General features: G+C 26.5%; 1 protein-coding gene across 2 annotated transcripts in view; it reads right to left on the bottom strand.

The window, feature by feature from the left end:
* Positions 1 to 10,679: 10,679 nt before the first annotated feature.
* Positions 10,680 to 25,218, bottom strand: part of LOC107452310 (diacylglycerol kinase theta) — a 41,581-nt gene continuing 27,042 nt past the window's right edge. The window contains exons 12-15 of one of the 2 annotated variants that reach the window (XM_043043102.2): positions 24,973 to 25,128; positions 23,251 to 23,416; positions 20,802 to 20,900; positions 10,680 to 13,658 (exon numbers count right to left, since the gene is read on the bottom strand). In XM_043043102.2, the coding sequence (XP_042899036.1) occupies positions 13,569 to 13,658; positions 20,802 to 20,900; positions 23,251 to 23,416; positions 24,973 to 25,128 (511 nt within the window). In that variant the 3' untranslated portion in view covers positions 10,680 to 13,568. The remainder of the gene's footprint in view (positions 13,659 to 20,801; positions 20,901 to 23,250; positions 23,417 to 24,972; positions 25,129 to 25,218) is intronic. The other variant, XM_043043101.2, reaches the window with a different exon arrangement.

The raw sequence follows: 25,218 nt of genomic DNA, 5'->3' as shown, positions 1-25,218 counted from the left end.
TAGATTAAATGGTAGTTATAAAAGACGTGTTAAAATGTTAGGAAAAATAAAGAGGGTGAAATTAAAAATGTATGATTATGTTAATTGAAATTAATTTAATTAATTATTCTAAACAATACTGTGACGTTCAATGAACTGAAGTTATAGAAATATGGGCTAAAAAAATTTTTTTTTAAATTTAAAACACTGATTTAATGTATTAGGAGAAATTTATTTTTTTCATTAATTAATACTACATTGGATTAAATTAAACGAAAGTTAGAAACGGCATATTAAAATATAAGAAAAAGTAAATAGGGAAATACGAAAAAAACTGATAATGTTAATTGTAATAGTTTTATTTAATTAATCAGCTTAAAAGTTACGTTAGTGTTAAAACAAAGTGGTGTTATAGGATACAAATTTAAATTTAAAAAACCTTAAGATGAAAAAAAAAACTTGGTTTTATTAATTACGATTTTTTATATAGATCGTTTCGAATGAGATGTTCAATACAGGTAAAAGGTTTTAGATCAAAAGTAAAATCTAGTCATAATATTTTTTTGTGCTTGTTTAAAAACTGCTAAGTGCAATCATTTCGTTAACACCATAAACGAATTTTAAGAAAATATCTTCTCGTAAACCCCTTTCCTCTTAATTTGGATTTAAAAAAGAGTGAGGTTATTACATATTTTGTTATTTATTAGGTTCATAAAAAAATTTCTAGATAATTTTGAAACTATTCTATATTTTTTTTAAATATAAGATTTAAACTTTTTTATTCTCGTTAAAGTTATGATTATTATATAATAACTTCATATTAGAAATTTTTATTTTTATCGTACGTACTTAGTTCTAAAGAATCTTAAAAGTTTTGTTCAAATATTTTAATGTAGTTTTATTATCAACTGAGCGACCACTTTGTTTTAAGTTTAAGTTGCATACTCCTGTATACCTGTGTTCAAAAAATGCAACGCATGTCTGAATTTTAATTTATTACAGGTTTCTTAAAAGAAACATTTTTGGAGTATTTTTCTAAAAAAAAAAATCATTTTATTCATATGTTTTTTCGATTTATTTATATTTTTTTAAAAAAATAAATAACTTGTGATTATTTTCAAAATGACTAAAAAATTTTAAAAAACATTTCAAAATAGCGTGTCATTGACTGTGGTGCGATCAATATAAATTATTTTTCAAATAAGTAAATAATTGCTTATGATTAGTGGTGATATTATTAATAGCAATACGGTTGTGCCTTTTCGAAAATAATTTTAAAAAATTGTTTTTATACTCTTCTCAATAAAAAAAAATTATTTTTTTATTTTATACTCTAAAAATCTTTTTATGTAATTGAAAATGGTAAAACTTCTATACTATTCATGTGACAAAAATTTGTACTAATATAAATACGAATATTTATATTACTTATGACTAAAATTTATTATTATAGCCATGTGTATTAACTTGTAACACAATATCTAAAAGTGGAATTCATTGAAAAAATATATGACAATTAAAAAATTTAGCGCAAAAACCACCAGCAGATCTCAAAGAAGGAATCCTGAAATGGTTTTTTAAGACATTCTTTTTTTTAAAAAAAAGTTTTCAAATTTGACTTTATTAAACTATGTAATATGCCTGATAAATCCACATGAGACAATTCAATAAGTAAATTACAATTGAGGCAAGAATCTCATTTTGATTGGAAAAATAAAGTTTTTAGAAATATATATTTCATAATCTGCTATTGATGCAATTCATAATTCTAAATCCTTTATTGATAATTCAACAAATTTTTTTAATTTTACTTTACACTTTAAAAACTCCCTGTTACATTTAAAACAAAAGGGACGTACTAAAAAATTAAATATATTTTTAAAACGTTATAATTCTGTTCTGTTTAAATCATTATATCTTAGATTATTCCTGATATTTTTAATATCTAAAAGTTACTTGTAATAAAAAATGCAAAATAATAAGTGCTATTTTATTAATATTATTATATATCTATATTATATATTTTATTAATATTTTATATATCTATAACATTATATCTTAGATTATTCCTGATATTTTTAATATCTAAAAGTTACTTGTAATAAAAAATGCAAAATAATAAGTGCTATTTTATTAATATTTCAGAAGTACTATCAAAATTTATATCGATGTTTAAAGTCTTTCCATTAAAAAGTTTGAACTAACTAAAGTAAATAAAAATAATAAAACAAAACTTTATACATTGATATGCATAAAGCAAAAATAAAAACAGAAATGTCTTTCACACTTTTTCATAAATTCTTCAAACTTAAAAATGAAATTATGCACTATTCATTTTTAATCATTAATAACTTAATCAGTGTAATATATAGTTATTAAAAAATACGTAACAACTAAATGAGTTTTCATAGCTTATCATGAATTCTAAAACAGTTAATAATTAAATGTCCAGTGAACAAAAACCTTACCAAAACTGTTAATTATGAAGTTGATGTTAAAATAGAAGTCATTTAATCTGGTAATATTACTTCTATTTCCATGCACGTTTTGAAGTTGCATTATTTATGCACGTTTTTATCTTTGAAAAAAGTTCGTTTTTTTAAAAATGCTAACTTTTTTTAGAAAACTAATATTTTTTAAAAGACTTAACATTTTTAAAAAGCTAAACTTTATAAGAGCTAACTTTTTTAAGAAAGCTTACATTTTAAGAAACCAAAAATATATATGAATAACTGCAGATGTTTCAAACTAAAAAAAGAAAATGATGGTAATGGACATTTCTTAAAATGTGTTAAAAAGGATTTTTTTTTTCAAGTTCATTTTTTAGTTTTAGTACCACATAAGTGCAAGAGTAACCTGACTAATTATTTATCAATTCAAAAAAAAAATTGTCAATTCAAAAAAAAAAATTTATCAATTCATAATCATGAAAGATAATCTCTATCAAATACTTTATTTTAATCTACAATACTTTTCCTTATTTTAACCAATATTTGTAAAAAAATTATTCTGTTTTAAAATTTAAAAATATGAGCGAATTTTAATAGCAATTTTTAGTTTTTGTTTTTCTTGATTTAATAAATTTTGAAACAAATCCAGATATTTATGGTTTCATAGAAAACACCTGTTTGTTGAAGAAAAAGCCATTTTTAATGTTAATACAATGTTGGTCAATCATCGTAAGAAAAAAAAATTTAAGAAATTTATTTTGTAAGGAATAAATTTTTTAAAATGCTTAGCACAACATGTAAAAAATCCATTTTATTTTTAAGAAATTAAGAAAGATATTGTACCTTATTTTTCACACAAGTATTTTGTTTTACGAGATCAAATTAAAAAAATTTATCAATTCGTTAGGTGTCCCTAAACAACGTTTTCCAATATTTATTTAATTTTCTTTTTTTATTCAGAAATTGATTGTGTATTTGATGGTTTGAAAAATTTAAGAAATTAATTTAATTGCTTTTATTTTAACAAATTTTAAATTTTTTTACGTTATGTCGAGTTATTGTTTTTTTAATACACAATCATTTTCTTTTCCTTGAACAAAAACTGTGTTTATTTTTTTAAAAAAACAAAATTTTTGTATTCAAAGATAAAGTATTATTTGAAACTTGAAAATTCCAATACAGATATGCACATTAAAATTCATATCATAAGTTATTTCTTAAAATGTAAACAGGGTGCTTGATTTTATTAAAAGTTTCTATTTCCCAAGTTTCATAAGTTGTTTTGTTCATAGAAAATATGTGTGTAGTTATTTTCTAATTTCCAAAATATTATAATAAAAAGTTCCCGTGTCCAATCGAGATAATTTCTTACAGACAAATAGGTTAAAAAATAATGTGTAAAAGCATCTGTAATACTTGTAAGGGATATTTAAAACAATTATATAAAATATTTAATTTAATATACTACTCTTATAAAGCACTTCAGTATCTATTTGTCGCCATTTGGAATAGTGCAATAATACCGGTAACGATTGCTTTTAAACATCTATTTTTTTTTTCTTACGTCCCGGGGAAAAGTTTATTAAAACTCTTATTTTTCACAATAATTGCTATAAAAATTTTTTAATCCCCAAAACTAATGTCATAAATACTCAATATTTTAAAGTTAAAAAAATAAATAACAGCACAAAGGATTCTAAGCTTTTTTTTCTTCTTTTTTTTAGAATTGTTTTTTTTACACAACTATTTTGAAAACTTAACTTATAAAGGATTAAGAGAGATAATCAAGCTTTTAAAATAAATAATTTTGATTAATCGGATATTTCTATTAATTCGTGTATTTCAATTTTAGAAAAAAATCGTATTTTAAATTTTTTTTTTTTACTTTACTGTGAATTTCAGCTTTAAACTCATTAAAGCACATTTGAGTAGGGATGTCAAAAGAACATATTTTTCATGATACAAAATTTAAATTTCAAACTCAAGGACGATACGGATAGGATATATATTATTGTCTTTCAACTCCTTGGTTTATTTTCTTCGTTACAATTTTACAAGTATTTTTTGTTCCTAAGATTTTTCACGAGACTGTAGTAAGTTATTTTAACCTGTTTGGATTTACTTTTGCTATATTTTGATTTTTTTATCGTAAGTTTATCGGTGCTAAACTGAAGTTTTTTTTATTTTTTATACATAGGATGTTTAAATTTATATCCTACCCTTTTCAGGCATAAAAATAGGGCCCTGAGGTTCTTAAGGTTTATTTGCAAATAAAAATTTAACTCAATTGGTGGGATACATTTTAGGTACCTTTTTGTATCAATAATCGATTGCAAATTCATTCCATCTTTTTTTTTTTTTTTTAATCTTTGTACGAAATATTTACTCAATTTTTTTCAGAAATCAAAAATTAAAAAAAAAATCAATCCAATCTCGATCTCTTACACAAAAATATAGCCTTGTTTCATTTCTACTGTCTGAATTGTCTAAACAGTAAAACTCTATGAAGTTACAAATATCTACAATTTTTCTTCTTTATTTGATTTTAATAGTTCACAATTCGCTGGATGATTTAGAAATAATTCTAGTTACAAGCCATGGTTTATATTCAATGTACTATTATAATAATTCTATTTTACAAATATGTGCTACTAATCTAATATATTTACAAGAAATATACAATATTACATCAGATACATTTACAGGTAACCATCAATATACAAACATTTAACTACAGTTGCTGTATTTTATTTTTCTATCTGAGATTCAAAGATTAATTTGTTCTGTGAGTCCGTACCTGCAACCCACCACAAAATTGTTACAAACTGAGCTAAATATAACATATGTTATTGTTTATACAGAAAAATCAAAAAAATATTCCCATATTGTGCACTAAAGTTTTGAACTATTGATTTAAATAGCTATAGGATACTGCCAAACTTTAATACTTTGATCTAAATTTTTCTTTTAATTTAGAGACAAAAAGTCTTTGAAAAACTTGCAATAGTATTAATTTAAATTTTATTATTTATTTTGAAAAAGCATATCATTCTAGTTTTCGCAAACATACGTTCATACGTATTTTCAATCCGAAATTTTTGTAAACTATGAGCGATTAAATTTTTTTTTTTAAATAATGCAAATGACTTGATTCATTCTCTTGATACAAGCTGTTAAAAATTTCCAAGGGTGTTGAGCTATACTATCGCCCAACTATGCAACAACTTTAAAATGGTGACAAGTTGAACCATAGTATATCGTAATCTTTCATCTTGATTATACAATATTTCGGTTCAACTTTAATGAGATATGGTTCAATCTTAAACTTTATTAAGACTGCAGCAATATTCCTCAATGTTGCGTCTCAACGCTTTTGTGAGAGCTTAGGTAATTAAGTAACTAAAGTTTAAGAAAGTGAATGTATAATTTAGTGTAACGTATTTTTTCATTCCGAAATTTTATTTAAACTATGAGCAATTCAATTTTAAAAAAATAATGCAAATTACTTAATATATTATCTAGATACACATTGTTCGAAATTTGCAAGCGTGTAATATAACGTCAATATTTAATTTTTGAAAGTAAATTCAATGTGAAAAGCAATGAGTTTCATTCGATTAGTTGCAAGAGCTAAATGCTATATTTTTACAGTATAAATACACCATTGAAATTTTAACGAAATGTTCATACAATTAAAAGTTTCATCGAAACTAGTATTATTTTATTCATGCTATAGCTATTGATAATATGCGCTTTTCTTAAAGTTTGTATTGTGATTTCAAAAATGCATGTCTGTTTTTTAAAAAAATGATTCTTCGAAAAACATTAAAAAAGTAAAATAGTTTTTTTTAATGAATTGTAGCTCATTTAAAACTTATTATTTTGAATTTAAAGTATAAAAATCATTTTTTATTCGGATTAAATACAGGTTTTGCATTTTAATTTTCTTTGGTTCATTATCTTTCATTCTTCATAAGTATCTACTGAATTTTTATTATAATTAGTTCTGGAATATGCCTTTACTATTATTTTAAAGTGCAACTTTTATTTTCTTTCTTAAATTAGTTCTTTGTTTTAAACTAGATAAAGCAGCGCGAATAAAAAAATTCTGTTTTTAAACTGTTGTATCTTTTTGCACGATGATTCCAATAAATTCACACGGTGGCTAAAATTTTGTTAGTCTAACATTTTATAATTTATTTTAAAATAAATACAAAGGTATTCTGATGATTCAAGTTTTTATAGATAGAATTTCCATTTTTTGTTTAATACTTTTTATTGGATAGATAAAACGAAGCCAACCATAAGAACTTAAGATTTTAATTCTTATCAGATACATTTTTATATTATATCTATTGCAATACTTGTATATTATAGTCATAACAATTTTTTTTTAATTTATGAGTTTGTAAACATGAAGTTCGAAACATAAAACAATGAAGCAAAAATTATTGGTTACTTTAAAAAAATTAGAGAATAGAACTGGAAATTGCCAAATTTTATAGCATCTCTATAGTCTTATATATGTTTGCGGAAAGCGTTTCGAATTATTTCATTTTTTTTAACTAGTTTTTTCTTTATCTCCATAAATAATTTCTATTATTACGTTTAGCTTTAAAAAGTCAATTATTCCGCTTATTTAAAATATGGAATATTTTTTGGACCAACACCAGCCATTACTTTTATTAGTCAAGAGCCAGCTCTTAGTTAACAAGGCTACGGTATCTGTCCAAAGTTTTAAGTAAACAAAATATCTCAAAAGATATCGTATTACCTATTCTATAGAAAATCTCTGTAGCAAAGTTATAGAGATTTTGTTTGCGCTGGGCTAATTCTCGAATTAAATGATTAAAAAAAAAACTTTCAGTTATTTGAACAGTTAGAATTACGCTGCAAAGAAAGAATTTTTTGAAAAACGTGAGAAAATTCTTCAGCTGCGACGTTTTGTGGATATCTATCATGTCACGTGATCAATTTATTTATTTATTTACTAAACACATGGAAAAGGAGCTATGAGATGTGAACTGTTATTCTAATATCGAGTTTTAATTTGTGTTTTGAGTGGTTTGATTATTTTGCTATAATAATTCAGTAATTTTTCTGAAATAAATTTTAAAATTGTTGAACAAATCAAAAAACATTTTTAATAAAAAGACAAAATCGAACAAATGAAAATTTAAATTAGTTATAACAAAAAAAGACATAAAAATCGACACTTGTGAAAGAATCGACACTTAAAAATCGAAAAGCAGAATGAACAGCATTTTTCTGCTTTAAATTTAAATAAAAATTACAGGGAATTTAAAAATATTGCATGAGGTGATTGCGTAAGTTCATACTTCAACTGAATTACGATAAATAAATAAAAGTTTGTTATGAGTGTTGGTGAAATTGTGGATAAATATGATCAGCAAATAAGTACGGAGAAGTACTTCGAGCTCTTGATGTTGAAATTGAATTTAATGTTGAAATCCAAGAAAAACTTCCACATTTGATCAATGAGAATAATATCATTTCACCAATTAATCAATTGACACTGCGGTAAAAAATGGACGTTAGAAAAATGAACCTCCAAATTAACTTAAACTTTCCGATGAAGAATTTCATATATTCTGTTCTACAAAAGATAATTTTAATGCCAAAAAGAAAAGAAGTAGAATGTTGGAAGAAAAACTCCTCCGAATTCAGTTAACTTTGTCGAATCAGATTTTTATATATTCTTTTTAAAGAAACATAATTTAATAGCAAAAATAAAAAACGAATGGAATGTTTAATGAAAAACTCGCCCAAATTCACTTAACGTTGTCGATTTAGATATTCAGTTCTCAGAAAAATTATTTTATTTATTGGCCAAAGGAAAACAAATAGAATGTTTAAAGAGAACTCTGTCGATTCAGATGTTTATATATTCTGTTCTGAGAATAATTATTTTATTTGTTGACCAAAAGAAAAGAAATCGAATGTTTAAAAGAAAAACTCGACCGAATTCACTTAACATTGTCTACTCAGAATTTCATTTATCTGTTCTCCAAAAAATACTTTTATTTGTAAAAAGAAACAAAATAGAATATCTGAAGAAAAAGTCGTTCGAATTCACTTAAACCTTGTTAATACAGATTTTTATATATTGTGTTCGCCTAAAAATAATTTTAATTGTAGGAAAAGACTCATGAAATCAAAACTATTTCTGTGGTTACCTTTCATAAAGAAGCATGCAATTTCTGTATAAAAACGTTTTAAACATTGAAGAAATTGATTGAAAATACATAACTGATGAATCAATATTCTTTGTATTAAAATATGTAGTGTTTCAAACGGGGCATCCGTTTGCAATCATTATCATGCCGGCATTTGCAAATATGCTCATATCATACCATCTTTGTATAGAATGTTATCAATACTTTTTAAAGTAGTAACACAATTTATTAAACTGAGGCAAATATCCTATAACTCACATAGTACTTGTTAAACTTTGTTAAATGTTATTTGTAGCTCAGTTCGTAGGTTAAGAGAGAAGATTAGTTCTAGTTAGCTGTAGTGATGACATTTATCAAGGACTAAAACATGGATGAACTCGTCATGAAAACGTTTTTAACATTAACAATTGGGCTTTCAATATTTTCTAAACAGTCCCCACATAACTGGCTCTATGTGGACACACTTATGTATCTCCAGCAATACTGATGTTATACAAGATTAATTTGATGTAAATCTGCTTATATTTTAGTCGTCACAATTTATTTTAATTATTGCTTCATCAATAAATACGAAAATATATTTATTTTTCTCATCAAAATTTTATTCCTTTCTTCTTCAATTTTTTATAATGATTTGAGATTACTATGTTTAAAGAATACATTGAAAGTTATCGAAAATATTTTAACTGTGACTGTACTGGTGAAAAATTAACCCTTTTACACCTAAATATTTTCAATAAAAAAAGTTTGTTTTTTAACATTTTTTTAGGTATAAAAATAACAGAAAATATTTTTACTTATTTCCATTGTTTTCAAATATAATTAATAATTATTTAATTTTCTTAGAAATTAAAAAAACTAAACTACAGATAAAAAGATATTTAAAAAAAAACAATGACCAGCTTCTACATATCATTACCCTATATTTAACATAATTTTCTCACAAACATTAATTTAATTAAAAAATGCTTGTAAAAATCACATTAAAAAATTAAAGTAGTATTTGTCAAAGCAACTTTGTCGCGATAATTCAAAAAAATATGTAAATAAAATTTAAAAATCGAAAAAGATAATTTAAAAATAAACCCTAAAGTAATGTTGCTTTTAAAACAACGTGAAGGGTAAAAGGGTTAAATTAAACTTACTGTAAATAAACATCAAAAAAAATTTTATTGGTGAAATCGCAGAGTTTCACATCAATTTTAAAAAACAAATGAGTAAATTTAAAAGAAATTCGGATTACTTTTAGAAACTTATTCTTCAATACAAGCTGAATGTTATTTTTACTCAACTCTGTATTCAGTACCAGCTTTTGAAAATTCAAAGCTTATGTTATTTGTTAAAACAATAATGAAAATAAAATATTAGTTTTGAATTAGGATGAAGACTGTACTACTCATAGCCAATAGCTTCTCATAGCTAATCATTTGTTTGCTATTTCAAATTTTTAATGGCACCAAAATGCTTATGTGATATTTAAATTATGTTTTAAAATTAGTCATTTATTTAAAAACTGAGTTTTATAGATTTTAAGAATATTAACCAAATATTAGCTATCTTCATCTATAGTAACAACATAACTTAGCATAATAAATTGAAAATTTAAGAAGAAAAATGTGTTACAAATCATTTCAATGCGTAGGAACTTAGAAAAGAAAACATGGAAACTGTTTAACTTACTGTCTTCTTTACTTGTATTAAGTTATAAAGTTTCCCACTTTTTCTTCTTAAATTTATCAAATTTATTATTTTTGTCTTTATTCGTGTTTTAACTTAAAATTTAAATAAAAATAATATTTTAGTCACTGTAGTTTTTAAATGCTTGCGAAGTTTAAAGTCAACTCTTATTTTTTTGTTGATAAAAATATTTCGATAACGTATAATATTTAAGATACTTTAGTTTTAAAATTGTTTGACAAAATTTTAAGTCAACGCCTATTTCTAAATTAAAAAATTATTTTATTGATAAAAAGTATTTCTTTAACATATTTTTTTTCGAATGAAACTTTTAATTTTTTTTCATAAAATTAATCTGTTTTTCGACAAAGCTTGATTTTTTTTTGGAATTTTTCTTTTTATTCACTTTTTTTTTTTAAGTTTAAATGCTATTTAAAACTTAAATGCGATTATAAAGATAAATAGTTATCTGAACGTTTTTAATTCTATTTTAATGCTCTTTCAGTATTTATTTTTCAATATTGAAAATGATTCATGTCAATGAAATAGCTTACAAAAAAAAATTTAAAAATTTATACCAAATCTGTAGGTTGTTTAAATTAGTTAATTCTTAATAATTTTTATTATTCAATATTTTTAATCATGCCATATATTATGTTTTCAGAATATGTGCAAAATGTGCAGTTTGAACTTCTACTTAGTAATTTTTCTTCTTGTGCTTTTTGTTATCTGGCTCTGAATATTATCTCCATTTTCAACATGAGATTGTTCACAAAAATATTTTGATTTGAATATAATTTCTTAGTATTAAATGTGCCCTTTAGAAACTGTGCATTAGTTAATGTGCTAAGTTTGTAAATATATACAAATTTAAGTAACTCAGTTACATAATTTTAAGACAAAAAAAATTCTTTGAACACGTTAAATATATTCTTTTCTTATCAATATTTTATAAGATGAAAAAAACTCCACACCAACCACCATTTCAACAATTACTTTCATTCAATATTCATGTAAGGTGCATTTAGTTTGAACTTAAAAAAAATCGAGTAATAATATACACCCCTCAAAAATATTTTAAACTGCATATTTATCATATAACAGACATAAATACTTTTTAAATTTTTGAATAAGAATGTCAATGTTGTCAAACATACAGAAACAAACTTACATCTTTAAAAATGCATTATTTGTTCCGTATATTAGTTCAATTTCATAAACTATTTCATAGTTAGCGTAACAATAACAAGCTCAAACAAACTATAGTTTTTCTGGTTGTTTGAAAGATAATTGCTTGATTCAAGAATAACAGCTAGTTATAGCTGTAAAAAATTGATAACACTTTTTCGAAATATGAATGTCAGGCGATTATCTTTTAAACACCTTTTTTTTTCTTTTAAAGATTTTATCAATAGTTATTACAAGTATTTTGATGCACATACAATATAAATAAGGTGGTTCATATCACTTATCAATGTTTTCCTCCTGCCATGATATGGTGCAAATAATCGAAATCATTCCTGATATTTCATGTAATAAAGATCGTAGAAAATATCTAGGCGTTTTAATTCACTTTCGATGACAATTTAAAACTGTATCTATTTCGTTTTTTTATCTTGAAATATATTTCAATACAGTTAGTTGAACTTCATATAAGCATGAAATTATTTATAACCTTTCAACAAGTAGCCATTGAATTACTCATTTCTGGCCTAACGCACAAAAACTTTTTGTGTGTTTTGTGTAAGATTTACTACTTCGGCGTTTAATATATATTATATATTCTTAAAATGGTCCTGAGCTACTTGGCACATCTTGATTTATTTCCATTGGAGATACCACCATACTGGGCTCTGTATTTCGTCTCTTCATTTTTCCTTTGCTCTTCTTTAACATAGTAGCCTTGCGAAAAAAACATATATTTAAGTTTCATAAACAACTAAAGAGGCAACTGATTTTAAGTCATCATTATTTTATTTACTATCTTAAATGTACCTCCGTGTGTGCCAAATTGCACAATTAAGCGCATATAAGAATTTACACTCGCATGTTTATGCAACGCACATTTTTAAATAGGCGCGTGTTCTTCCTATGTATTGGAAGAACAATATGTTCTTCCGAAGTGTAAAACTTCTAATGAAAGTTGTCAAAAAAATTTCCGAAAACCTGATATGAGAATTTTTTTAACAAAGTATTACAGAAATAATTTTTACTTAAGATTAAAAGTTTTCGAGTTCTCATTTGCAATTAAAGCTAGAGTTATTAACAATATGAATCTTGAAGAGATTTTCAGATAATTATGTTTGACACCTATTATTTCAATGTACTTTACATAGATGGATTCCTTTTTATTTCTATAATTATTTTTGACTTTTAAAAGCCGAGAAAAGAGCTGATCCAAACTGGATACTAATTATTCTCCAAAGGAGTTACACAAAATTTCAACTTTTAGTTTAAAATGTATACAAATACATTATTTTTAAGGGGATATTCGCATATCGGTACCTGTTCTAGCCAAAGTGCAACTGACGTTCACATATACTTGTAATAAATTTTTAAAAAAGGATGCAAAGCAGCTTATTCGGAACATCTACCTTCGAAATGTCCTTTTCTCATGTGTTTCTGTCATACCGCCAAAACTTGGCGACCGTTTTGGCACAGGTAACGATACGGAAATCCTCCCCATTATTATTCAAATACATTTATCATTGTTAGAATAATTTATTGTACTCTCTCTAAAATACGACCCATATTTTGTACTGAATATGTATGAACAAAATATATAAAGGAAATATATTACAATGTGAAAGTACAAGAATCTTATTGCAGTAAAAGTACTGATCACAGAAATATGAACATTTCATTGGTAAAATAGAGCGCTAAAAAGTAATGTGCCACAAATACAGAAGTGAAAATTGTAATGGATGAAGTTTGACTAGAATAAGAGTAATGTGACATAACTTTGTACAAAAAGTCATTTTTAAATAAGCATATTCATGTGTTACTCAACAACTGAAGTGCATATAACCTTCTACTCACATCTCCCAAAGACTTACAAGAAAATGAAAGTAATTGAAAGAATATTTACTCAAATAAGAGTATATATATATCGACTGACTCTAGTCGACACCGGCTAGAGATTTTAGGTCAGCGCTTTTCTTTTACTTTAGCATTGATGTTGCATATAACATAGGGTTGAGATGTCCCCTGTCTGAAAAGGGTGGTCTAGCTTAGTTTTCATCAAGAGCTTGAAGAAGATCTCTCCTCACTCATCGGCGGGTTTATCGCTGCTTCCCGGACCCAAGACTGGTTCAGTGTTTCTTCGTTTCATTTTAATTTTGCGAAGCATGGTGGCCTGTAAAGATTTGGTTCGGTTTTAAGTTATGAAAAGGAATTACTGATTAAAATAAGTCGCGATTATTTCTCTCATGCAGCATTCCAAAGAACGACTAAATATATACATTTTTTTTTCAGTAAAAAATTTCAAAATAAACACAAAACTATCGTTTTTTTTTGGCAGATTTTAAGTTTGTGATTTTTTTTATTTTTTATTCAATCACATTTTCGTAATTATTAAAGTTTGCATGAACTGATAAAAACTACTGCTTGAATCTTTAAGAAAAAAGTTCTTTGAATTACCGCTTAAAAAGGCAAGAAAAATTACTAAATGAAAGTGAGAAAGAAGGTCCTAGTATTACCATCGTTGTTATTTATAGGACAGGCTCTTTTGATGCTGTAGCTTACTGTACTGGTCAAAAAAAATGCTTAAAACTAAAGCAATTTTGCTGTAATAATATGTGGATGAAATTTGGTTTTTCTATTATTAATTTTATTTTGTTTTTAAACTATTCGTGTTTGATTCCCTCAGAGAAATAGTGTTTAATCGATTTTCATCATCTTATATTTTATTTTCTTATATTTCATTTTATATATTTTGTATTTTCTTTATTTTCAGTACTTTTATACCCTGTCTAACAATGACAGTTTAATCAAGCTGTTTAGTAGCTCTGTTGCGCTTTTATAAGCATTGCATCTATATGGGATACCTTGTGAGCTAATAAAAGAAGGGGGAAAAACAACTATACACCACTTTAACTTTTCCTTATCAGAGAGGAAGTTTTTTTTATAAAAAAAACATACCTAAAAATTTTCTGAAATAATGACTTTTTTTCTCTCAAATGAATGATTAATACTTTTCTTGCATGTCACAAAGTGTAATTTAATTATTCTGTTTCCGATAGGTCTTAAAATAATTGCATAGATGTCTGCGTTTATTTATCGTTTGAATCGTTAATAAAACGAGTGTTTTTATATATCACTTGAATTGTTGAAAAAAAAAATACTTTCTTTTACTTATTATTATGGATATTAGGTAATAAATTCTTTCAATTCCAACCATTTTTCTTCCTATAATTAGAAGGAAACTTTTTTATAAAATATAACATATAAAAAAAACATACATAAAATGCAGTTGACGTAATTATTTTGCATATCGATGTAATTAACATATTGACATATTTAACTTATTGACGTAAACGACTACAATGTAAGCTCATTAACTAGGAAAAAAAATCATGAAAAATTATAATTAAAAAATTTAGAATTTAGTATTGTTTTGCTGGGGAGTTTACCACACTTTCCTATAAGTCTTGTGGTCTAATTTAAAAACTGTGGTAAAGACAACAACCAAAAAAATGTTTTAATTGGCGTACTTGCTCGCGGAGGTAACCACCATATTTAGACTTCATAATCTAAGGCACGATGAGATTAAATAAAAAAAATATTTAAGTTCGTTTTTTAGACTAGATAATTTTGTATTGGTGTACTAATCCTAAGTTTTTTACACAATCCGTGATTTAGGAACAGCTGTTTTATTAATGAAAACAAGGTTGTTTGATCTGAGGTATATTTTTTAATGAACATTTAAGAAATAATTATAATTGAAACCATAAAACAAATAAAAGAAACATCAGGTGCATGCAGTTTGCTTCAGCAAAATTGAGTTTAATAAACCATTTAACTGAACTAAATAGCTTTTAATTTCGCACAAAAACGTATTTGAAAGTTATAAATATTGTTGTTTGCTCAGCTAAATTTATTAATTATTTTTATAAATTATTTTTTTTTATTAGCAGTCTGTTTTATCTGAAGATATTACTAGAATAAAAGTAAAATATTTTTGAGTGCTTAGTGCAAAGAAATAGCGAAGCTTCATGCTGTTACACTACATCCAAAACATGCAAGAAAGAATTTTTTAATCATTCCTAAACCCTTTCAATATTGTTCACAATCATATTTTTATACATCAGTCAACTTTTTTAAAAAACAAGTATCTAGTTTTACATATAAAGTGATCACAAACAACTTGGTAAGCTTTTAAAATTAAATTTCTGATCATCAATTTTAACATTCTATAGCAGGATCGATCTGTAGATCTTATGACTGAATGTTAAATTTTTCTATTTCTTCAAATCAATTGAAAATTAAACTTTTGGTATACTTTTTCTTGTTTTTCTCGTCTGATATACTTTTTTTTATCGATACGTTTTATTTTTGAAACAATGATATTCAGCATCCTTTGCTGATAAATCTTGAATATTTTTCAAAGAACGTTTGTTAAAGTTAACTTTCAAATGCAGCGTAATTCACGGATAAAGGAAATAAAAGAAAATTTTAATTAACAATTAATAAAACAAGTACTCTCTTCTTAAAAAAAGAATACTCTAAACCAAGAAAAAATTATATTTGTAAGCAGACGATTTAATAAATGTGACATTTTTATAGTTCGTTGCGATCGCGAATTGTTAATTTAAAATTAGAACTCATACTTTCTAATAAAATAATATGTAGTGCGTTAAATTTTTTGAAAAGTAAGATGTTTTACGCAATTCGTAATCATGTTAAAAAATGTTTTAAATTTTTATTTTTTAAGCAACATTACACTATGTTATCCTCTGTGTTTTTGTAATTTATACAAATTATTAATTTATAAATGTTTAATTTACGTTTATTTTACCCAATATGTGTGTGGGGGTAAAATAAACAAGGAGTAATGATGAAGAAAAATAAAAAGTAAAAGTTTTAATTTTTTTTTTACCATAATAAGAAATGGCAAAAAAAGCTATCTGAAATAAGCGTGATGGTTGTGTGATGTTAAGAAACAGAAGTCTTCCATTGTACAATGTGAGCATGAATGATATTTGAAAAGATTTCCTTTGTTAAGTTCTTAAATTCTTCATTGCAATTTATCATTTTTAGTCAAATGCAGTTGAATACTTTGCTATGTTTTATTTATTTTTTGTTACAAAATAGTCTATAAATAACCAAAATTCTAACAATTTCAGTTCAAGTATTTAATAATTTTTAGTACTATGTTGATACTATTCTTTATTAGAATATCTTTTCTAGATTTTTCAAATTCCTTAGCATTTCTATTTTTTAGATCTACTGCTGTGCATTTGAATTTTGAAAGTTTCTTGGAATTTGTATTTGTGAGATATACTACGGTACTTTTGTATTTTGCAAATGTCTAATGGTTTACTTTTATGATATGTTTATTCGATATAATAATTATGATCTGGATATTAATTGTTACACGCTAATCTTTATTTAAAGAAGAAAAAAACAAGGGTTTCTGTCATAACCTTTATGCTCATATATTCGTCAAAGATAGCGCAAATTTCTTAAAGTACAAACAGTGATTATCATAGTGAATATTAAACAACGGAGATGAGTTTAAAAGTTATTTAGCAATTTTTTGATGCGTTAATTAGAATATGTTGTTAAAGTTGCTCCATTGCCCTTTAGCTAACTGTATCAGCACTTCACAACTTTAATTTTCTTTCGATCATAACCCGTATGTATAATAATTTTCTTCTGAAAAATTTCTTCTAAAGTGAGAGTAACATCATCTATGAGTTCCATTCTGGATGTTGATAAATCAAAGTTAATATAAAATTTATGTTTCAGGAATCAAAACCAATGAGTGTCAATCTTCTATTATTATATGCTAATTATATATTATAAATTTTATATAATATGAATTTTATCTATATAAATATTATATATACATATATATATTAAAAAGGGTATCCCAAATTTAACGCAAGGTTTGAATAAAATAGAAAACACAGTTTTTAGTCTTTAGATTGTTATTTTTTCATTGAATCATAAAGTACATAGGATAGGGTTATTTATAGAATAACATATCGGGCAAATGGCCTCCATGGCTTTGATGGCACATGCACACTCTTTTGTTTAAATTTTTCTTGACCTTTCTGCTTTCTGCTTAAACGGGTGGTAGTGATCTTGTTAACAAAGACCTTTGACTTCAAATAACCCCACAAGAAAATATCTAATGGTGTTAAATCACAGAATCTAGGGGGCCAATTCTGATTACCTAAACGGGAGAGTACACTGCCAGGAAATGTCTCATGCAGTAATTGAATTGTTTCACTGGTTGTATGGTAAGTGGCACCGTCTTGTACGCTCCATTTTTACCCTAAACTTTCAGCTGCTAAATTGTTAATTTTTCAGGGTTGCCAACAATTTACTGCAAAAATGGCGACAAATTCAAATCTCGCATTAATTTTGGGACATCCTTTATATATATACACTGAGTGGCCAAATTATTATGACCACCTCAGAGTTTTATGCAAATGAGTTATTGCGTCACAGCGCTGCTACTAGAGGGCAAGATAACTATAACACGGGAATGCTGGACAAGTGAGTCATCAGTTATACTGTGTTGCTTGCTCAGATATGGGAAAGAAAAGTGATTTAACTGAATTTCAACGTGGAATGATTGTGGGTGCGAGATGTGTCGAAACGTGTATCAGCAAAACGGCTGCACTTGTGAAGTGTTCTAGAGCAACAGTTGTTAATGTGTACAAAGAATGGAAAATCAAGCAAAAAACCGAGTCTCAAAGTCAGACTTGTGGTCGTCACAGGGTACTGAATGCTCGATCAGAGAGAAGGCTGGCCAGGGTCGTGCAGCGCAACGGGAGAGCAACAGTGCGACAAATTGCAAGTGATCTTAATCATGGAGCAACTGCGAACGTCTCTGAACGGACGTGTTCGACGCACATTGCGCCGTATAGGGTATGGAAGCAGACGACCTGTTCGTAAGCCTCTACTGTCTGCTTTAAATAAGCGCAGACGTCTCCAATTTACAAAGGAGAGCAAACATTGGACAGTAGATGACTGGAAGAGGGTCATGTGGTCCGAGGAATCATGATTTCAAATGCATCACGCAGATGGCAGGATGAGAATATGGAGAAAATAGCACGAAAGCATGGACCCCAACTGCATTGCCACGACACTTCAAACCGGCAGTGGCAACGTTATAGTATGGGGAATGTTCTCTTGGTATTGTATGGGTCCTTTAATTCCTGTACCACAACTCCTTAAAGCCCAAGGGTATTTAAGTATCATCGCAGATCAAGTACATCTGTTTATGTCAATGGTGCACTCTGGCGGGGATGGATACATCCAGCAGGACAACGCTCCTTGTCATAAAGCTGGCATTGTCCTCAGATGGTTCGAAGAGCATGACGGAGAATTTAACTTGCTTCGTTGACCAGCACAATCCCCAGATCTCAATCCAATTGAGAATTTGTGAGATGAAATTGAACGGGCGCTCAGACAGATGGATCCAGTACCATCAAATTTGCAGGAATTGGCAAGTGCAGTTCAGCGAGCATGGTCTGGCATACCTTCTACCACCTACCAACATCTCATAGAATCCATGCCCAGACGAATTAAGGCAGTAATACGCGCAAAAGGTGGCCCAACAGCGTACTGANATATATATATATATATATATATATATATATATATATATATATATATATATATATATATATATATATATATATATATATATATATATATATATATATATATATATATATATACAATGTTTGTGAGAATGACACATATATATATATATATATATATATATATATATATATATATATATAGCTAATTCAATAATACTCGAATTTTAATTAATGCTTGCTTAAATTTCAATTCAAATTAAGTGAAATAATATTATCTGGAAATAATATCAACCAAAACTACTGTTTAACTACTGTTTATACCAATTTCAACAGCTGTATTTTTCCAAACACTTTTTCAACTTAAGAAATGTAGTTTTTCAATAAAAAAAAACTATTTTGATTTAAAAAAAACATAAAAAGCATATTAAAATACATAATACCAAACCCCCAAAAATCATGCAAAAATATTTTCAAGCTATAAATATATTATTTATTACATTAAAATAAAATTACCATGAATTTTTTGTTGTTCGAGTTATTTGCTCTAATGTTTTATAGATATAGAGTATTTTTTCTGAGAATTAGTAGAAATATCGTTTTTTCATTTGGCAAAAATTTTAATAACTTGTACCCAATAATTGAAATATCTATTTATAGAGACCTAATCTATCATTGAGATTTAGTTTACCTTTTCTCTTTAAAATAATTATTCAATTTACTTTATTAGTATACGGATGTATCTAAATTCTATAAAAGAATTAAAATATGCTTTTAACCAAATAGGAGAACTTTTTATCTAGAATTAGGATAGAATTCTAATATTATTTATTTTCCGTAAAATAATAACGTAATAAAAATAATAGAATAATAAATAAAAATATTCATATTGTTAAGTGATTTTTACTATTAATTAGTTATTATTTATTAGTTATTATTAGTTATTATTTATTAGTTATTATTTATTATTAGTAATTATTTATTATTAATTATTATTTATTATTAGTTATTATTTATTATTAGTTATTATTTATTATTATTAAACATTATTTGTTAAACATTTTCTTAGAAACACGTTGACGGATTAATATTTATTGCAATTAAAAAAGAAAGTTTTATTAATTTTATTTCTTTAAAGAGAAGCAAAATTTTAAAAATTCGAAAATATTCAAAATGTGAGAATTTGTTAAACGAATTTATTTATAAAATTATTATTAACAATTTATTTACAGTTTATTTATTATCTTACAAAAAGATTTACAAACGAAATTTTTAAAATTATCATTGAAAATTCATGAAAAATCGAAACTCAAAATATATTGTTGAAACTGACCGCTTTAATTTTTGCTTATTTTTATTTTTTTAAGAAATAACTTTAAATTTTGAACTATTTTGCCAATTTATTAATTTTAGTAAAATATTGAGAACATGCAAAGAAAATGACAGGGAATTTTTAATTAATGTGCTGAGGTATGTTTCATTATAAAGAAATGCGCATTAATTTCATATGATTTTTAGAATGCAAGCATTAGTCAATACAAATAGTTTGGTAAGTGAGAGAATCAATTATATGCAAATAGTTGTGAGTGACTTATAACATTCAAAACAAACATTCATGCATATGTGCCACACCACTAACACACAACATAGTTATTAGTATTCAAGAAACAGTATTAGTATAGTTCAAGTAAAATTATAGAAAATATAGAATAGTTACTTACTTTAAGCGCGGATCTAAGAACAACTACTTCACCCGAGCTTTGAATCCATGGTTCACCATCTACTTGAACAGGCATTTCTGTGTGCAACTTTATACGTAACTACAAGAAGAAATGAACGTGAATATTTTTTTTTTCATTTCTAATGACAGATTATGAACAGTTACAGCAGAAAACTAGTATAAAGAAAGAACACAGAGTACAACAAAAAATGCTGAAACAGAGTTCATTTATCTAACATATCTCTAGCCTCTCAATAACGCTCGGCGAGAGTCTTACCCAGAACAAGACAATGGAGTAGATGTACAGAATTCATTACCCCTCCAGAGCTGCACAGAGTACATATCGAGGAAGTAACAATTTTGAGTCTATAAAATGGTTTCCTAGGCAGTCATGTCCGGTAACTGGGCGGAATTCAGCGACTGCTCTACGGCATGGCCATTGCACAAATTTGGAATGGCATTCTTCTAGGACTTTTGGGAAAGGCGGTTATAGAAGTCTTCCTGAACACGGGCTTTAATAGATATTTTAATACGATTTTTAATTGTATGGTAGGACATAGGGCGAGAAATTATTTGCATAATTAAAGTGCCATTTTTAGCCAAGAAGTCGACTCTCTTGTTGTTTGGAACTTCACAGTGGGCAGGAACCCACTGGAGTACTATAGTTTTCTCTAGTGATGCCAGGTTTTTAAGATGATAACTGCAATACAATATGTCCTGTGTTATGGGATTATTGTCAGAAACGATATAGCCAACACAGCAGCTCTAGAATCACTGAGGATATCAGATCTTGTGAATTTTTCCAAGATAAAGAATTATAAATTTTGTAAGCATAAATTTAAAGTTATAACTTTTAAGGGGTTTGGGTTTCATAAAGGCAGCATCAATGTAGAACTTTCTTCGACTCTCTTCACTGATTGAAAAAAGTATGGTCAAAACTACTACAATAGGATAAAATTTGTTCGAGTTTCTGGCTCTATGGGAGCACCAAAAAGATCGGTAATTTTCACCAAAGCACTTTGGTGATGATTTGGGCAAAATTAACAATAAACTACGGTTTTAGAATGCGTGATAAAATTTGGTAAATGTGGTACAATTTGGTAATTTTATCACGATAGCCTAGATTATAACATAAAAACCATTTATTTGGTTAAATTTACTATTAGTTTTGCATTTTCTTCTAAATATGGGAAAATAAGAATAACACTCTTAAAAGCCAGAATTTCCAGTAAACCATTGTCATATAAAGGGAGGAAATTGCTAAATGAATGTCTAAACACCATATAATTTGGTTTTATTAAAAAGAATTATTTGCCAGTTTAAATACCATATACTTTTTATCAGAGATGCCATTACTATACAGTATTATTATGTTACCAGAATTTTTTTCTTGTGTTATAACTTATCTAAAATTTAATTCAGGACTTCAGAAAATTTAATTTTTTACAAGAATAATAATAAATAAGGAAATAAGGAATAAAAAATAAGGAAAAATGGAAACTTGAATAGCGAATTATAAGAGGAAAAAAACTTAATTTTGTTAAAATATTTTTTAAAAAAAGAACTATTTAGTACTCAGACTTTGAAAGTGTGAGGTAAACGCAATTACTTTTGTGTAAGTATTCGAAGTCACGTTATTGGTTACGCCAGGAATACAATTTTGAAATTATTCTTTTATCTTTATAATATTTTGGTGAAAAAGAGCGTATTTTTGAGACATATTAAACCGGTTTCAATAGCAGTAGCCAATAAAACAAATGCTTTCTTTTAACCAATGATATAGAAATTCGACAGGCTACTATCCAAAAAGAACATGAGTTAGCCCTTTATTAAAATGTAGGAAATATACTTCCCACCAATTTTATTAATTTGCAAACGTCGATTGAAGGAATTTTTTTCACGTATGGGTTGTGTGGCCATCTGCAATAATTTCAAAAAATACAAAAAAAGGTTTTGTTAACATAAATCTGGATAATATTAAAGGTTAACGTAAAGTCAAGAAACGAGGTGTCATTTATGCTTTCGTTCGTTCGATCATTTCTCGTCTAGTTAATTTGCAGCTATCAACACAGAATTTATAATAGATTCGATTATTTATAGTTACAAAATGAAAGCTTATCGCCAATTCATTACAGTAGCTAAAATTTTGAAAATCGCATCCACCTTTTCGCCAAAAAATTGGTCTTAATAATTAAATTGATTTTAAATACTAAGCTAAATGAATTTTTTTCTTATATAAACCTAAATATATTTTAACATAACATTACTGGGAAAAATATCCCAGTAAGGAATTAAAAGAGCCGACATGTGCGAGGCACTGAACACATTGTCGCAACAGTGATGTTGATCACGAAATTGTGGAGTCCTTGACCCCCTGGCCCATTAAGGGCTGTTGTGTGAATGATTCACTTTCTTATGAAGAATTGAAAGACCTAAAACTGATTACTCACGTGTCCTCCTTGTGCTATGCGGATGGCACTTCTCAGTCCGCTCTGTATCTGCCCCATGTGAACAACTCCAGTAACACCCACAACTTCAAGCATCCCGTCGTAATGGGTAGGTTTGGCAAACTGGTCTTCTTTTTCGGGTCCCCAAGGGTTAGCTCCAGAGCCCCAACTACACAAATAAAATTAGATTCAGTTTCCTCTCCAAATACAATTTATAATTTGTTTATTATTTTTCGACTTTGCAGTTCGGCAACTATTTAGATTCAAACATTAGGTCTATTGATTAATGGAATGTAGAGTAATTAATACCGTCCATTCTGCGTCACTTATACTACTATGTACTCAAAACAAACAAAAATCAAATGTTCCATCAGACTGAGTCTGAGAATAGAGTAATTTTAAAAAGTAACATTTATATGGTTCTGTATGAAAAATTAAAAAAATAAATTTTGCTTGTAACTTATAAGAATCGAATTGATATAGTCTCAGTTAATTCTCCAAATACTATATTCATTTTATATGAAGTATATCATAAAATGTGTGGCAATAAAATTATTAAAGAAAGCAGGTAAAAAGTTTGTGAATTATTTGATATCCCTACTGTTTTCAAAACCACCGACTTTTCATCTGCTTTCTTTAAAAAAATTATTAGAAAGTCTTATAGCACATTTTATGATAAACTTCATATAAAATGAACATAATTCCTGGAGACAGTATCAACTCTAACACGCAATTCATAAATTGCAAGCAAAATTTTATTTTTTTACTTTTTTATGTGCAGAACCATAAAAAAATCAATTTTTAAAAATTTTTTAAACTGTTCTAATTTATACTTTTTTGTGTTAGAATTCATTACATGTTTAAAAAAGTTCTCTTTCCTTTTTTTCAATATTTTCTCGTATTTATAAATCTTTTACTGATAGTAAACCTCGATTTAAAGTCAGATGCATTTGCAAAAAAAAAACAATCTGTATTACTGTAATACCAGCAAAAATAATTACCAGAATTAATTGAGTATCATTGACGGCAATAATACAGTACTTTTTTTACGGCTAATTTAAACGAATCAGTATCTTTTCCCAAATTAACTTCACTTTTTAATACATAATATTTTCTTTATTTCAGTTACGGTTGCTTTTAAATTATTTAATTTTATAAAAACACGTTTGAAAACCACATCTATAAACAAAATAAACGCGTGTTTTCGGATAACTTTAGGAATACTAATTTGAAGACGTAGTTACGCTATTCACGTTGATCAATGAACTTGTAAAAAGTATTTAAACGTTAAAAAACATGCAATAGAATATCTTAAACATGAATCGTTTATAGTTTTATTTGTAACAATGAATAATTTTCAGGTGAAGCAAAAAAAATAATAATAATAATAATAATATTTTAAAATTTCTCCCAAATGGTCTAATTAAAATTATTATACGATCTTAGAATCGGGAGTTAAAAATTTCCTTGTAGATGACTTCTAAATTTTAGAACCCTAGCACCAATAGTTTTGGAGTTATAAGAGATATATATTAAAAAATATTATTAAGTATTAATACTGTAAATATATTAAAAAGTATTAATACTGTATATTAAAAAATTCAAATAACAAATTCGACCGATATACCTCAATTTATAGTTCTATATAATATGTTCTGGCTTTTATTATTTTAATTTTAAATTTTCTTCATTTTATTTCTTTAATAAAAAAAATTATAAATGTACCTGAGAATGTTGAGAATGATAATGCCCTCGACAGGAGGTAGATCGATGACTTTGTTGTCTACTTCAAGGCGAACTTCCTTATGAAAATCCCGCCATGTTCGACGGCTTACCATTTTCCGCAAACCCATTTTTACGTAAACACCCTTGTTATGGAACCTTTAAAAATAGGAAAGAAACATTTCCAAAACATTTAAAATTAGCACCACATTTTAAAAAAAGTATTTATTAAATGTGTGAGAATAAAGA

This window comes from Parasteatoda tepidariorum, chromosome 3 (assembly GCF_043381705.1).
Source record: "Parasteatoda tepidariorum isolate YZ-2023 chromosome 3, CAS_Ptep_4.0, whole genome shotgun sequence".
NCBI classification, from domain to species: Eukaryota; Metazoa; Arthropoda; class Arachnida; order Araneae; family Theridiidae; genus Parasteatoda; species Parasteatoda tepidariorum.
This window is presented reverse-complemented; position numbering and strand designations above follow the sequence as displayed.